Consider the following 15,312-nt stretch of genomic DNA (forward strand, 5'->3'; position numbering starts at 1 on the left):
CTTACACACAAAACTCTACATATAATGCACCTGCATACCCAAAATATCCTACCAACAACTATTCCCATATCACATCAACTTTCTGTAATCAAAAAATTCATCAACCCCCATCGTAAATTCAAAATGGCGTCCTCAAATCCAATGCCTTTGCAACGCGCTCCCAGCTCCAACCCCGATCACGGACCTAGTAACGATGTCGCCTCGTTCAAAAAAGTACTCGCCTCCTCCACTCGAGTTCTCGCTCTTTGCGGTGCGGGTCTTGGCGCTTCATCTGGTCTTGATACTTTCAGAGGTCCAGGTGGCATGTGGAGAAACTATCGCTCGCAAAATCTTGCTACCATGGATGCTTTCACTAGAGATCCGGGCTTGGTTTGGTTGTTTTATTCATATAGACGTCATAAGGCTTTTGCTGCGGAGCCGAATAAGGGGCATTTTGCGCTGGCGGAGTTGGCGAAGAGAATGAAGAAGGACGGAGAAGAGGGATTTGTGTGTTTGACGCAGAATGTTGATGGTGAGTTTGGAAGAGATGTGTCTCATGTTGTCTGTTCATTATCATATTCTGAGGCCGAAAGTACCCGTCCTGGAGTGATGGAGAGTTGTTAAGTAGCAATCTCTCAACCGACGTAGATTCTTAATTCAATTTCAGTGTTCTGAACAATTTCTTTCACTGTCGGGGGAACTAGACCTAAGTCTTGACTGATCCAATCAGGTCTGGCTCAACGTGCGGGCCACCCAGAAGGCTCCCTCAAGCTTCTTCACGGATGTCTCTGTGATATTAAATGCGCCGACCCAGTCTGTTCTTACCGTGAACGCAACAACTTCAACGATCCTTTCCATCCATCTATCACAATCACCAGCGAAGATGATATCAAGATTCTCCCCGCAGCTACGGAAACAGTAAGACCTCATATCCCCCTAACCCTCAGTCCTGCAATGTTATCCCGAGTTGGCCCGGAAGTCCAAGTACGATGCAACTTCCTCAAAGTCACTTATGGCTAATATACATTTAGCAAGCAATGATCACACACCTTGATCCAAACAAACAAACAACCACAATCAAGAAAGAAGAACTTCCTCATTGTCCCCGATGCCCCACTGCTCTCTTGCGTCCGGATATTGTATGGTTTGGAGAAGCTCTTCCAGAAGATACTCTTGATGAAGTAGATCAATGGATTGACAAGGCGCCCGTTGATCTTATCTTAGTCGTTGGAACAACGGCACAAGTATATCCGGCAGCAGGATATGTAGATGTTGCGAGAGATGCAGGCGCAAGAGTCGCAGTGATCAATATGGATGCGGAGGGCTTGGGTAGTGCGGGTGGATTGGGCAAGGATGATTGGTTGTTTTTGGGTGATGCGGGTGCGATTTTGGATGAAATTTTGAGTCCTTTGAGCGATGAGGAAGAAAAGGGAAATGATGAGGAGAAGGCTTGATGGTGTGATGGTGTGATGTAGCGTACGAATTGTCGAATTGTGATTGAGTTGTGAGACTATTAAATATTATGTTATGGTAAAAAGCATAATCATCAAAGTAACCGCATTGCCTCATATAGACTGTTGCTCAATCTACCGGATGTAGACAGCCTTTAAGATTAGCGGGATTTCAAAAGTTAATTGACTTTAATAAAGTTCAAAGAGGCAGAAGTCATTGTGCGTTCATAATGTTGGAGTTTACCTCGATGACTGATCGTTCGCTTAATCGACGAACGCCTTCCCCTTTGATTGAAAGTCTACGACCAATCCTGATATACTATCCACCTCAATATATCTCAAACATTTTCTCGCGAATTCCCAATCTCAGCCCTTCTCCATTGATAAACCCATTTACATACACTTCTCCCAAAACCGTAAACCCATCCCGCTCCTCAAGTCCTCTCTTTCTCAACAAAACAGGCCATCTACATCCATACAACACAGCAATCACATATCCCTCTCTTGAAAATGGAAACGTAACACCCATCACGCTTTTCCCTCGTTCGTCCTCGCTCGTCTTGCCTGTGTAGAAACATCGATCCTCTATTGCCATTTTGAGATAGTAAAACAGTTTGCTCACTAGCTCTGCATTGCTTCCTCGCAGTGGTGAAGTTTGAGCGAGACATATTATACATATCTTGATAAAGGTGGGGACTGGAAGGTGCTGCGATACAAGCTCGCCTATTTACCCCGTCTTCAAGAGGGTTTTTCTCAGCGCAGTAAATAGCGCCACTTGGTTAGAGCTATTAATATCATATGTCTTATAGAACAATTCAAGTATATTGTGAAAATCAAGAGGTCCATGATCATCCACTGGATGCACGATATGAGTAATAGTAGCAAGACATATCCCTCTACAATCCAGCACATTGCCGTCCTCGGAAATATGTGCATCAGTGAGCATATTCCCCGAGGCGTTCCAATGAAATAAATGATCCGCAGTTCAACCTCTTAGGAGTCTAGGACGAAGACCGGTACCTTCTCGAATACAAGACCAATTCGGTACCTATGTTGGTAGTGAAGATAAATCTTGATGTGAGCTGGAAGGACAATTACATTTTGTTTTTTCATCTGGGCATATCATCTCTAGTCGATCTGTTGTTTCAACAAATAGGCGAGCGACATCTTTGTATATTTCAGACACGCTCTTGGAATAATCAATTGCCAGTTTCTGGTGATATGGATTGGAAAGTCCGGCCAATCCATAGACTTGATCTCGCGGATCGCTGCATTCGAATTTGCGAAATGTTTGGAGAATATCGAGAAGTTCCATAGGCTTGGCTGTTGGATCTGAAAAATGTAGTCTGCCATCTAGGAGCGGTAGATTAGCAGGAATTCGAACAGATTCGATGATACGGGTTGTGTATGGTGGAAGAGTTTCAATTGAGTCGTTTTTACTGCCGTTCCGGATCGAAAGTGCTTGAGAGCATCCAGGAGGTTTGTACCAATCTTTACAGGTACTCCATCAACAGTATTAGACTCAGACGACAATGCTTTCGGAGGGTCACTAAGCCCTCTAGCTATTTGCTCGCCATTGGGATAATCCTAATCATGAACGACATCCCCCCATGTATATGATAACGCAGTGAAACCGGATCCAAGGTCATCTACTAAAGAAATATATTCAAATATCCAAGCTAGTGCCTCATCTAACCGTCCTGATTTCGCAGGGAGAATCTTGATCACTCGAATCTCTTGCCTTGTATTATTCAACGGTCTATAAATAGCACTGGCCATTTGGTTTGTATGTTAGAAGGTATGAACAGCAGAAGATGGCGGGGTTTGGCGGTACTCAAACAGAGTGATTGGCCGTTAGACCACCTAAAACTTTAACGCATGTAGATTTCGGTACCATCTTAATATCTATACAAAATGAAATCATAATGGTATGAATGTTGAGGTTATAGCAGAAACGGGAGCAAGAAGATTGTGGCTCAAGTAAGAGCAACACAGCCACAGGAACATGCCGCACTAACCTTTTTAAAGAATAACCGATATAGATTCTGACACTCCCTAAATTCAACCTCACCTGGTCCCTCTTCCTTTATTATCAATGCTGTCATTGCGAATTTAGAGCTCTCGCATTACGGTGATATCTGATTTGTGCTGCACGTACGTCAAAGGTATAATTGGTGGGGCTCTCCTATTCCTCCTCAATGGCGGGAAATCTTGCCGGAAGGCCTCCTCCCAGGAGGCCCCCGCGGATTCCACTGTTTACTCACAGTTCCGAAAATTGTTTGCCGTTGACTCATGTATAATTCAAGTGGAGAAAGCAATTCTGTGCCGTTGTTGATCTTTGATGGTTGGCCCCAGTCGATACATGGATAGTTCTTTCTTTGATGAGTTTATTGGTTAAGCAGTGCATCTCAACACACACATTTTTATGTTTTGCCAAAACGACTAAGAGGAAACTGGATTAGCAAAGTTGAATAACCCAGTTGCTCTTCCTTTCTCAATCATACCAAGCCACTTTCAGAAGCCAGAGAAGCTTTCTTTTGTGCCTGGAATGACCCATTGTACCCTTCGGGGATGATATCATCATAACTGTGTGAAATCTGGTCTTTATTCATATTGAAGCTCCATAATATTCTCAAATATAAATATGGCACTGATCCACCCCTTTCACTTCCCTTTTCACACCATCCTCTTAAAAAAAAGCTCACCATTTACACCTACACTCATATTTCTCTCTTGTCTACAATCACCCGCTGCCAAAGCACATCTTCTACTAGCAAAATTTATCAAAGTTCACAATCTACATTACAGGAAAATTTAATCATGGCATCAACTGATATTCTTTCCCATACCCTCTCCTCCATCACATCGATCAAACTCGAAGATATTTCAAGCCAGAGATCTGCATTCGAGCAAGGCAAGTCGGAACTCCTCAAAACCGTCTCAGACCAGCCCAAGCAAAGTGAGAAACTCCGCATCTTACTAGATCGTATTGAGAGTCTTGCTTCCATGGGAAAGCTCAAGGATAACAAATCGATCTCGTTGTACAACATCCGACTCTTCCTTCAACAAGCTCAACATGACCCATCGGTTTCAGAAGGCCTCCTCAAAGATTGGCAAGAAAAACTTGAGAAGGAGCTTGACGTTCACTCGTTGAAATACGAATATGCTTCTTTATATGGTCGACTTGTCAATGAGTGGCTTTCTGCGTCCGAAGAAAGACGACATCCGATGACGAATTTGAGAGCATTGGCCGAAAGGAGATGCATGAGCAGCGACAAAAATGGGAAGATTATGTTTTTAATCCTCTAGAGACTGATTCTGCTGCTATCGAATCATATCTCACCAAGCTTTTTACCTCGACGTCGGACATTAAGAATGCTTGGGAGAAACTAAGACTCCAGACCGCTGCTTTTGAAGAGGAGATGGAAAACCAAGTTCACTTTGACGAAAACTCCTTGAAATGGGTGATCAACGGCCTCCTACGCAGTGATCTTCTTACCGATGAAAAGCGCGCTATTCTCAAAGACTTTCAAAGCAATAAGGTTGTTCTCGCTGAAGTTGCCGACGTTCTAAATATGCGCATATCCTCACTCGAAAAGTGGCAATGGGGATCAGAGGGTACGCCTGTCGAACAACGTCGGCAAGTCAACGGTCGCTACCGATTTTATCACGACGAAGATCTTCTACAATCCATTCTTCTTCGGTATCTCGGCGTTAAATGGTCCGTATTCTTCAAAGGAAAGCTTACCGAATTCAAAAATTCCCACAATGTCTGGGCCAGCTCCACTACACAAGTTTCAAAAGCAGACAAACACAGACGCGAATACTTCTTTGACCAACCTAGTAGCAATAAAATCAACGTTGAAGCTATTCGAGAGAACCACTTCAACTCTGATATTTTTCTCGAACATCTACAACATTCCCCTGAGGAACAACGAGGCGGATACGCCGACGATGACTCTGATTGCGAGAATGACACTCGCAAATCTCCTCAACAAATTACACAATCAGTTCTTCACACTTTGGCCACCGAAATAATAATGCAAAGTCGTCTTGGCAATCCTGTGACGGTCGTTCGTTCCGATTTCGCTTGGTTTGGACCTTCTCTCTCCCATACAAGCATGTTCTCAGTTCTATCACATTTCGGTGTATCCTCTAAATGGATATCGTTCTTCCGCCGTGCGCTTGAAGCACCCATGGTCTTTCCTTCTGATGGACCATCCGCTCCTGTTCGTATCCGCAAACGCGGGACTCCAATTAGTGGTCCACTAAGTGACATGCTCGGCGAAACTGTTCTCTTCTGCCTTGATTTCGCCATGAATAATAGAACCAATGGCGCACGTCTATACCGCTTACACGACGATATTTGGTTCTGGGGTAGCGAATCAGTTTGCGTATCTGGTTGGAATGCCATGGAAGAGTTTGCAGCCCTCATGGGACTTGCCTTTAATACTGATAAAACAGGTTCCTGCACCGTGACTCGCCACCCTAGCACTATCACCAAGGTCCCTTCATCTCTCCCCGAAGGACTTGTTCGTTGGAATTTCCTGTACCTGGATCCTCTCACTGGTCGATTCTTGATTGATCAAAAGCTTGTTGATAACCACATCAAAGAGTTAAGTCTTCAATTGAAAGCCTGCAAGTCTATTTTCGATTGGATTCAAGCCTGGAACATCTACGGCTCCCGTTTCTTCACCACAAACTTCGGACGACCTGCCCATTGTTTTGGACTCGCCTACGTGGAAGATATTCTCACGACGTTCTCCCGTATTCAAGCCCAACTCTTTTCCGAAACCGGTGGCTCCGTTACCTCAACTCTCAAATCCATGCTTCATGCTCGTTTTGGTGTGGAAAACATTCCAGAAGGTTATCTCTATTTCCCCATGTCCATGGGTGGTCTCGACCTCAAATCTCCTTTTGTACCACTCTATCTGATTCGCGATCAAGTTGAAGAGAATCCAGATGAAATCATGGATACTTTCTTCACCGAAGAGCGTCATGATTACGAACGCGCGAAAACGCAATACGATGATGGCGACGTATGGTCAAGTCGTCATCGACGTGATAAAGAACTCGACCTTGAAGGCTTCCCCTCGTTTGAAGAATATACCCAATATCGAGAACGCACATCGAGAGCGCTGCATAGTGCGTATGAGAAGCTGATGGATGAGCCAAGGGAATGCGCGGTTGATATCATGGTGGGAAGAGTGGTGCAGGGGGGCAAATGGGAGACGAGAGGGATGACGAATTACCAAAAGTGGATTTTGCAGCTTTACGGGGCAGATATGGAGGAGAGGTTTGGGGGAATAAATGTTGTGGAGAAGGGATTGCTTCCGACTGGAATGGTGGGAATGTTTAGGGAGAGTAGATTTAAGTGGCAAGGATGAGGGTGAGTCAATTGTGGTAAGGAAAATGATGGATGAGTTGGATAGCTGAACGAGAACACGCTTTTCACATGCTTTGGGACTGGAGTTAGGATAGCAAGATATGAGTAATAGATACCACCGCTTTGCAATTGACACTACATTTGCTTTATTCTAAATCTTCCTCATCATTTTCTCTGCGTGTTTACTAAAGCACTTAGATGTAAACAAACGATATCTCATGGCATGACCAAAGTGAAGCTCTGAAAATTAAGCATGAATGTTTGTTTTTTACGGACTCCCGAATACAGAGGGATGTCTCGCCGTATGTCATATATGCACTCCGCATAGACCCAGTACTAACTACGGAATTTAAGACATTGACGTTCTTCCTTGACGCACAGGCTCCCGAGGAATATCAATCACCATAATAGCAACAAGAAGCATGGGCAACTAATAATAGTCGGCCTTTTAAAACGCCGACTAGCTATCTTTTAAGTTGAGGAAAGTAAAGTTTCCCCGGAAAGCAAATAAGGTTAAAGTGCCTCGACTAGTATTTTTGATAGGAAATGTAATATCACTACAACAGATCGACATGGAAAAGCTTTTCTCTACCACCTAAGAACCAACTCATGTATGATTTGGGGCGATATTATACTATTGAATTTGGCAAGGGTCCGATAGCATGAAAATCTTAAACTTTTTCAGAAGAACTTCAAAGCCAAACGAATGATATGGATGTTGATTGATCGAGACGTCTACTTTCTCGGGACAACTTCATTTTCCCAGCTCAACTGGGAAGAGGTCAGCCTTTTCAGAGTGTCGGTTATCAGGTACCGGCGTTGAAGTATAACGACACTGAGTTGTGATGATACGACACCCCTCATGACGATGCTTTACTGTGCAATGTGCATGCAGTGTTGACACTAACGCCAAGGGGGATAAATGTTCAAACGATAAATGGAGATCATCGGCGTTTATGCAACCGAGCGGACAAGACAAGCACGCAGGGGCTCGATGGAGAGATGATGAATATATCATGGAAGCGGTGAAAGGATGAATTGATTGATATTGGATATTGGATATCGAATAACAGTGAGGTGAGGGGTGAAGAGGTGAAGAGTGAAGAGGTGAGAAAAGTTCAATTCATATTCATCCTCATTCTATCCTATCCTATCCTATCCCTTTCAATATAATCTTCATTATAAAAATATGACCAGATCAAATCATAAAGAATGATTGATATAATGAGGTGCCGATTACTCCCGCAAACTCCGCAATATCCGCCCCCACATTCTCCTCAATATTAGCAAAATCCCCCAAAATCCCCCATTTAATCCAGAAAAAAAGAGAATCTATTACTCTCATGAAAATCTTATGACCAAGTTGAGATTTGCTGATTAATCCCTAGCTAGGAGAGCTGTGAAAAGCTTGGGATTAAAGTTATTAATAATATCCACTAACCATATTTTTTCACTTTCTCATAACCATTTATATATATCATGACCCAATGCCATCTTGCACCACATCTTGCACCTCATCTCGCGCCCCGAGTATATCTTTCCAACCAGAGGGAGTGAATGTGTACAACAATATACTCATCCAACCTACCTACCTACCTACCTACTCATATGAGTTCATCCGTCCAAGTAGTGAATTGATAAGAGCCATCATCTCATCCACACCTTAATACCACAGTACAATCGCAACTTCACATCCCCTCCCCATTTCTCACAAACAATTCATTGATTCACTCCTATCCCTTCCACTCAACTCAACTCAACTCAACTCAAATCAACGACAACACTTCATACTCATCTCATAATGTCCTCAATCCAAGAAGATCTCGATTTCGAGAAACTTCCCGTCTCGCCTTCAGAACTCTCACATGCTGCAACCGAATTTGACAAGGAATTCGCTCCCATCGTAATTTCACCTCCAGATACACTCATTCCAACATGGGACAAAAAACTAAGTCGATCCATTTCACTAGCAAGAAGGCGTTCTTCCAACGGATATGGTTGCGATGATCCAGAAAATCCTGCGGGGGAGTTTGAAGGAGAAGGGGATGAAGCGAGAGATCCTTTCGAGGTGAAGTTTGATGGTGGCGATAGTGATCCCAGGTGTCCGAGAAGTATGGCTCATGGAAGAAAGTGGTTGGTGGTTATTATTGTGAGCGCAAGCTCGTTTTGTGTGTAAGTTCATTCCATCTTCTCTTATGTTTTCCTCGCTTGAATGGTACTCCTCCGCCTTGGGATTTTCAGATGGGGTTCATCTGGTAATCTTGGCTGATATCAAAACTCACCAATCTTTTCACACGACAGACACTCATAGATGGTGGAGCCAAATCATAAAACAAAACGTGGAATATTACGCATACTAATCTGACTTGCATATTAGTACATGTGCGTCATCAATGTATACCAGTACTTACGCCCAGATAGAGGAAGAATTCCACTGCTCTCGAGAAGTCGCTACCCTTGGACTTTCTATGTTTATCCTTGGACTTGGCCTGGGACCAATGTTACTCGGACCTCTTTCGTAAGCATTCTATTTGATGTCTCTGCTTCAAATCACTTACTGACATCAATAGTGAATTTTATGGTCGTCGTCCGATATATCTTTGCTCCTTTTCTTTCTTCTTAATATGGCTGGTTCCTTCGGCTGTGGCGCAAAATATTCAGACGATGCTCGTAGCGAGATTCTTTGCTGGTCTTTCCGGAAGTGCTTTCCTGTCCGTCGCAGGAGGCACAGTGGGAGATTTATTTAATCGAGAACAACTTCAAGGTCCTATGCTACTCTATACAGCATCGCCATTCATCGGTCCCTCATTTGGTCCACTGATCTCGGGATTCATTAACCAATTCACGTCATGGCGTTGGACATTCTACGTTCTGATCATCTGGTCAGCGTGCAACTTAACATTGATCTTTTCTCTCGTCCCAGAAACTTATCATCCGGTTGTCTTGAAGGCCAAAGCTCGCAAGATTCGAAAAGAAACTGGCGATGATCGTTGGTTTGCACCTAATGAGAGACTCAACAAGTCTATTCCGAAGACCATTGGCTATTCCCTACTCAGACCCGGTCAATTATTAATCTTTGAGCCCATGTGTCTCAACCTTTGCATATTTTCGGCCATCTTGCTCGGTATCCTCTACCTATTCTTTGGCGCCTTTCCTCTCGTCTTTGAGGGGAACCACGGATTCCAACAATACCAAGTTGGATTGACCTTCCTCGGTCTATTCATCGGAATGCTAATCGCAGCGGCTACTGACCCGTTCTGGCATAAGAACTATGTACGACTGATCAAGCAGAGAGAAGAAATGACGGGTGAAATTGGTGGATCCGAACCCGAATATCGTCTACCTCCAGCGATTCTAGGAGCCTGTCTCGTTCCTATCGGTTTATTTCTCTTTGCATGGACAACATATTCATCTGTTCATTGGATTTTCCCAATCATTGGATCTGGTATTTTCGGAATGGGGTACGTCGAGTTTTTTTTTTCCCCTTCTCATAAAATTTCCTCATTAGTCGTGATGTCCTCTCGTGTGTCTCGCTTTGCAGTTAGGTCCCCGAACCATGTATGTTCCATCGCCGAAGTGGCGCTTGCATCATGGTGGTTTCGTTCCTGCATGGAGATGTAGTTGATCTTGTCACTTCATGTTTTTGCACATCTGTTCCTTTTTGGGGAAATGTGATGCTGGATCTTCACTCTATTTCATGCTCTGGTCAGAAAGAAGACTCGAGATGTCTCACATGACACGCACTTGATGTGGTACCAAACGATACACTTGGAAAAGTAGCTAACCGGCTGGGATTCATGCAGAACCATTCTAGTCTTTACTGGCATCTTTACATTCCTGGTTGATGCATATCCATTGTATGCAGCCAGCGCCCTAGCAGCGAATAGTTTCACGAGAAGTAGTTTCGGAGGTTAGTCCTATTCCCCCCTCTCTCCCATCGACCTGAGATCCCTCACCCACATACCTTTAAATGTCTTATATGTACGAGAGGAGAATTACAGACAACAAAGGCTGAACAAAACCCACTAGCTATCTTTCCGCTCTTTGGGATCCAAATGTATCACAAGCTCGGCGATCAATGGGCAACCACTCTCCTGGCGTTTTTGACGCTGGTCATGACGCCTTTCCCCTACCTCTTCTTTAAATACGGGAAGAAGATCAGGGGTCATAGTCGTTTTGCTACCGCGTGATGTGTCTTTTCAGCAATACATGCAACAGCATTTAATCTAAAATATGAACATGGGCTCGCTCAGAATCATTGGAGCTTGTGAGGAAGTACAGAAAGGTTTGAAATAAAATTTCTAGCGGTTGGTTTTGTTAGTTGGTTAGGTTGTTAGCAAGCAAGCATTGCATTGCATTGGTGAATGGAGTTTGGGGAAAACGGAAAGAAAAGGGGAATTGGGTTTGATACTTCTATATGATACTTACTATTAATAAAAGACGTTGGGAGTAAACGTCGTCGTTGTCGTTGTCGTTGATGGTTGCCTGGGCTACGTTGACGTTTACGTTTACCTACCTAGGTATCTACCTAGATATCTTTCTATATCTAGTCATGAAATGAACGGAGCTTAAGCTTAATTATAATTATAATTATCATTTATATCCACAAGCAGTAAGAGTTCTAGAACCTCCTCATCGTACAGATTTCGATTTCCTCATTAAAATTATTAATTTTTCAGCTTTTAAGCCCTTTATTTCTTTACTAAAGCTTTATATAAAATAATAATAATAACGAATTCAAAATCGATTTAGAATTATTTTCATTATATATATAAAAAAACTAATTTATTTTTAGATATTTTAATTACAAAGTTATAAATTATTGAAGATAAATTTTCTAAAAGAAAAATAACTTGTTTTATGTAAAAAAGTATTAGAAGTTATCGAACTTACTTATTATACCTTATAAAATTTATAATAAAATCCCTATAAAATTAATGTTTTTTTATATAAATTAAAAAGTTGATAAGTTTTTCAATTTAGGGAATTTTATTTTCAAGATTTCAAAATAGGTAATTAATATTATTCTTTATTGAAAAAAATGTATATTTTATTTTTAATCATTTTTGTTAATGAATTATATAGATTTAAAGTTGAAAGAATTAAATTTTCTTAATTTGTAATACTTTCTTTATATAAAATAAGCGATTTTTTTATAGAAAATTTATAGTTCTTATTTTTAATAGCTAATAACTTTATTAATAAGATATTTAAAAATAAACTAGTTTTTTTATATATAATTAAATTAATTCTGAATCGATTTTGAATTCTTTTTATCATTTTATATAAAGTTTTAGTAAAGAAACAGGAGTCTTAAAAGCTGAAAAATTCATGGTTTTAGTAGGGAAATCGAAATCTATACGGTGAGGAGGTTCTAGAGCTCTTACAAGTTAAATTTTTTTAATTTTTTTAATTTTCAAATCTATATAATTTATAAAGAAAAATAATTAAAAATAAATCATATTGAAATTTAAATTTCTTATATTAAAAAAGTTATTAACTTTTTTAATTTGTATATAAGAATATTATTTTTATAAGGGTTTTGTTATAAAGTTTAAGTTAGATACTCTATTACGAGATAATACTAGTCCTTTCTATTCTGTCCTGTTCTACTATATATATGTTAAGCAGACTTGATAAGATATATATACACAATATGTATAGATAAAAGGATTGTTTATTTCTGTTTACTTTCTTCATATAAAAAGGGAATTGCTATATTTATATACATATACTACTCTTACTTATGCACTTTGTACATATATAGGGTAAAGTGTAACATGTAATATCACGTTGTTGGTCATATGTTCCGATAATATATAAGAGTAAGATAGAACTTTTAGTTCTATCTCCTAGTCTTTTATACTTTTATAACATAGTAGTAAAGCTTCTAAATGCTCTCAGAAGTAGTCCCGTGACATACTCGACTTTCTAACTACTTCTATTTTAAGTCATTATTTTATACTAAAAAGTACTTTCTCAGCTTACTAATATCTTTATTAAAATATAATATAATTAATTAAAAACTTATATATATTTAATTTGAAATATTTTAAATTTATGTTGAAGATTTCAGATTTTTAGGGTTCTTCTAAATAGAGATCTGAAACTTCATAATATCGGTTTTTTAATTTATATAAGAATTATATATAGATTTGAAATTAATTTTAAATCATCAATAACTTTTTAATTATAATTGATAAAAAGAAACTAATTACTTTTGTAAAGGGTTTAAGCTTAAATTTATATAAAAAAATTCAATTTTTAAAAAAAATCAATAATTACATAGATATAACTTAATAAAAGAAAAATAATCCCTATACTTTTAAAAGTACTTTTATAAATACTTATGAATTAATTTTTTTTAATTCTTTTAAATCCCCTATATTATGAATAATAAAAATTTATAATTCAATTTTAATAATTTTAATTAAAAAGTTATTGAAGATTTAAAACTGATTTCAAATTTATATATAATTCCTATACAAATTAAAAACTAATATTTTAGAGCTTCAGATCTCTACTTAGAAAAATTCTAAAAGTGCGAAATTTTTAAAATAAACTTAAAATAAACTGGATTATATTTATATTGATTTTCAATAAATTCTATCCATGAATAAAAGAGTTACTAATAAGCTAAAAAAGCGATTTTTGATGTAAATAAGTGGTCTAAAGATAGATGATTAGAAAGTAGAGTACTCGACTTATAAGGTATAATAAGGAGGTTCTATGTCGGAACGTATAATTACATGCTTAAGCGAATCATATGATTCTTTTCTTCCTTATTAAAAGGAAAAGAATTATATCTTTATATAGATTATTTTTGTTGGTTCGAGAAGGATACTGAAGACATAGTATCTATAATATTCGTAGATTCTAAATGTCTATATTGTATTCTATCTAAAGAGCTAGCTAAATATAGGAAGTTGTAGGTCTTATATAGATACTACAAGAAGAGCTAGTCTTTTCTACTTTCGCTTAAAGCTATTATATTACGCATTCGCGAAAGACTGTAATATAGTAGCTAATGAATTGAAGCTTTTTACTAGATCCTAATGATTAATGTTTATACAATTTTAATTTATATTATTCATTTTATATAAACTTTTACAATACTTTATCTAATAATTTGAATTTAGATCTTTTTTTTTAAGTAAGATAAATACTAATTAGTAATTATCTTTATTTAAAGATATTTATAAATTAAATTATTATTTTGAGGTTTTGTATAAAGATATTTATATGAAAATTTTGAATTACTTAAGGAAGGATCTGAATTCGTATCACCAGGTAAAGTACTATAAAAGTCTATATAAAATGAATAAATATAAGTATTGAGATCACTTAAGAGGGGGGAGTCGTCAACTCGAATTATTATATACAGTACTATATAATCTATATAAAATAAATAATATAAATTAAAATCATTTAGAATAAAATATGATTCTTTTTATTATATATATAATAAGAAGAATCATATAATTCGCTTAAGTATATGATTATATATTCTGATATAAATAGAATTTCTATTTATAATGAAAACCTGGAATATATAATATAAAGAGCGAATTATACTAGCTAAATCCTTTAAAATCCTAAAATCAATCTGAACTAAAGACCCTCCTTCTCCTCCATTCTACAATCAAGCTAAAGGGGGAGGAGGGAAAAGAATGAATTGAATTGAAAGTTGCGTATAAGTGGGGAAGAGCCTTATTCGCTAGGGTAGAGTGATCAAAAGGGGGAAGATGTTGAATCGATTTGATCGGGTGGGGTATTTGTATTCAATTGAATTTGAAAGAATTAAGAGTGAGGGGGTTTAATTATTATATAAGAATAAATAAAAGTAAGTTATTCTTTTATTCTTTTGTAAAACTTGAAATATAGGAGATTGAATCTTCTTAATAAGAGAATAATAACTTAAAGCTTATAAGACTTTAATTTAATATATTCTTTTAAGGATACACATGAAAATCAAATTCGTATAGAATTTTTAAAGTTATTTTGTTAAATAATTATTTGTATTATAATAGGTTTTTTAATTTTATAATCTTTTTCTTTTGTTCTTTCAATTTAAGTAGATTAGATCTATTAGAAATAATAGATAGATCTTTTTTTCTGATTTAATAATTATATAAAAAAGAGTGCTTTGTATTATAAAGTAAAAAAGAAGAGTTTAATAAAAGGTTCCTAATAGAAGGGAAACAGTGAAACAGTTCTTTTCGTTCGAAGAGAAAGGAGGACTTCGAATTCGAAAAGTATACTAAACTCTAAATAGAATGTAGTAAATATGAATTGAACTATTGATTTATTAAATTCTATAGATATAATAGTTTAATTTATAAATTAATTAATCCATTCAATCTTAAAGAAATTAACTATAATTAGAAATCCCTTCCTAATATATTAATCAAAAAAGATAATATAAAGAATATAGTATTTTAATCTTTTATATAGATTATATATAAATATAATCTAATATAATCTTGTTTATCTTTT

The 15,312-nt window shown here is 37.9% G+C and overlaps 4 protein-coding genes across 4 annotated transcripts; 3 read left to right on the forward strand and 1 right to left on the reverse strand.

Moving 5' to 3' along the window:
• Nucleotides 1-123: 123 nt before the first annotated feature.
• EAF01_011643 (uncharacterized protein) lies at nt 124-1,433 on the forward strand (the record flags this gene model as incomplete). The annotated part of the gene is made up of 3 exons (XM_038919901.1): nt 124-511; nt 710-963; nt 1,011-1,433. The coding sequence occupies 3 exons, from the start codon at nt 124-126 to the stop codon at nt 1,431-1,433; spliced, it is 1,065 nt and encodes a 354-aa protein (XP_038764605.1).
• A 325-nt stretch (nt 1,434-1,758) lies between these two features.
• On the reverse strand, nt 1,759-2,025 carry EAF01_011644 (uncharacterized protein; the record flags this gene model as incomplete). Its single annotated transcript, XM_038919902.1, has 1 exon — nt 1,759-2,025. The coding sequence occupies one exon, from the start codon at nt 2,023-2,025 to the stop codon at nt 1,759-1,761; it is 267 nt and encodes an 88-aa protein (XP_038764606.1).
• A 2,225-nt stretch (nt 2,026-4,250) lies between these two features.
• Nucleotides 4,251-6,817, forward strand: EAF01_011645 (uncharacterized protein; the record flags this gene model as incomplete). The annotated part of the gene is made up of 2 exons (XM_038919903.1): nt 4,251-4,624; nt 4,675-6,817. 2 exons carry the CDS (start codon nt 4,251-4,253, stop codon nt 6,815-6,817), a joined length of 2,517 nt encoding a protein of 838 aa, XP_038764607.1.
• Nucleotides 6,818-8,617: 1,800 nt separating this feature from the next.
• On the forward strand, nt 8,618-11,006 carry EAF01_011646 (uncharacterized protein; the record flags this gene model as incomplete). Its single annotated transcript, XM_038919904.1, has 5 exons — nt 8,618-8,988; nt 9,194-9,334; nt 9,387-10,277; nt 10,620-10,726; nt 10,846-11,006. The coding sequence occupies 5 exons, from the start codon at nt 8,618-8,620 to the stop codon at nt 11,004-11,006; spliced, it is 1,671 nt and encodes a 556-aa protein (XP_038764608.1).
• Between the last annotated feature and the right edge of the window lie 4,306 nt (nt 11,007-15,312).

The sequence above is a fragment of the Botrytis porri genome, assembly GCF_014898465.1.
Source record: "Botrytis porri strain MUCL 3234 chromosome Unknown BPOR_023, whole genome shotgun sequence".
Classification (NCBI taxonomy): Eukaryota; Fungi; Ascomycota; class Leotiomycetes; order Helotiales; family Sclerotiniaceae; genus Botrytis; species Botrytis porri.